This window comes from Wasmannia auropunctata, unplaced genomic scaffold (assembly GCF_000956235.1).
Source record: "Wasmannia auropunctata unplaced genomic scaffold, wasmannia.A_1.0 LD336092.1, whole genome shotgun sequence".
In the NCBI taxonomy this organism is placed as follows: domain Eukaryota; kingdom Metazoa; phylum Arthropoda; class Insecta; order Hymenoptera; family Formicidae; genus Wasmannia; species Wasmannia auropunctata.
The window spans coordinates 550,212-551,482 of NW_012026798.1; the positions used below are offsets into that span (position 1 = coordinate 550,212).

General features: G+C 36.3%; 1 protein-coding gene across 1 annotated transcript in view; it reads right to left on the reverse strand.

Annotated features, from left to right (window-relative positions):
* Nucleotides 1-1,271, reverse strand: part of LOC105447781 — an 11,558-nt gene that overhangs the window by 7,788 nt on the left and 2,499 nt on the right. The window contains exon 2 of the mRNA XM_011685986.1: nucleotides 32-350. Within this exon, the coding sequence (XP_011684288.1) occupies nucleotides 32-350 (319 nt within the window). The remainder of the gene's footprint in view (nucleotides 1-31; nucleotides 351-1,271) is intronic.

The window sequence follows — 1,271 nt, forward strand, 5'->3', positions numbered from 1 at the left end:
GCATAGGAGACAGAATGCATCCTTGTCGTACTCCTCTTCTTGTCTTGAAGACATTGGCGTACCGGGAGTCGATCTTTACATAGGCTCCGTTGTCCAGATATAGAATGCGGATAAGACTGATTAGGTGTTCCGATACTCCCATTTCTTTTACGACCTTCCTCAGCTTCTCCCAACTCACACAGTCAAATGCTTTCACGTAGTCGACGAAACATAGCACGACCGGTTTGTTGAACTCACGGCTCTTCTCAATAATCTGACGTACATTGAGAATTTGTTCCCTTGTACCTTTGTCTTTCACAAATCCCACCTGTTCTTCAGGAATTTGATGATTGAGAAAGTTCTTAATAAAACTTTAAATAAAACTTTGTAAAACAATAAATACTATAAACAATTGTATTCCTTATCATTTTCTGCTTTACCCTTCAATCTCTATTTCTCCTCCTTTAAGGCGATGCTGGAAGGTCGAAAAAATTTGTACAAGGTCGATAAAGCAGACTCTTCAGTGTCAGTGGTACCTCTAAATGAACTTCTTACAATATCTTCTGTCTCACTCAAACATGTGGAATGTCCTTATCTAACTTATTGAAGTACCATCTCTTGGAAAATCCGGCACTACTGCCAAACGTAATTTTTGCTGTCTTTACCTCAGCCGAGCGTACGAATTACCACAAATTGCATTCTAAGCGATAATTGTTTTTATTATGCTTTCAATCGTAGCTCAAAACGTCTTGTATTATTCGTGCAAGTAATCCGATGCGCGCTAGGTACTTTTTTTGTACATATGAGCTGCAGAACTTTTGTACCAGTGAAATGTTTACGTCAGGTGACATTATGATATCCCAAAAAAAGGTAATTTTTTAATATTTTTTCGTTTTTACTATTCGTATTCTACTATTCACCTAGCGCGATGACATTTTATGTCTATTTCAATCCTGTAAAAGTGTTTTTAAATACGTTCAGTCGTTTCGGAGTTATCCATTAGAATGTAAATGTCGGTATTCTAGCATGGCCTTAAGAGGATGCTGAAAGGTCGGAATTACCGACAAATTACAGTTTAGTTAATTTCTCCGAATTGACTGAACGGAATTGAAAATCCTTTCAGAGGATTAAAATAGACATAAAATTGTGATCTGAGACGGACGAATTTGTATTAAAATCGGAAAAAATTTTAAAAACAGCAATCGCCTGACGTAAACATTTTATTAGTGTAAAAGTTGTAAAGCTGATATGTACAAAATGCTTACATCTCAGGTCACAAATTACATAAACAA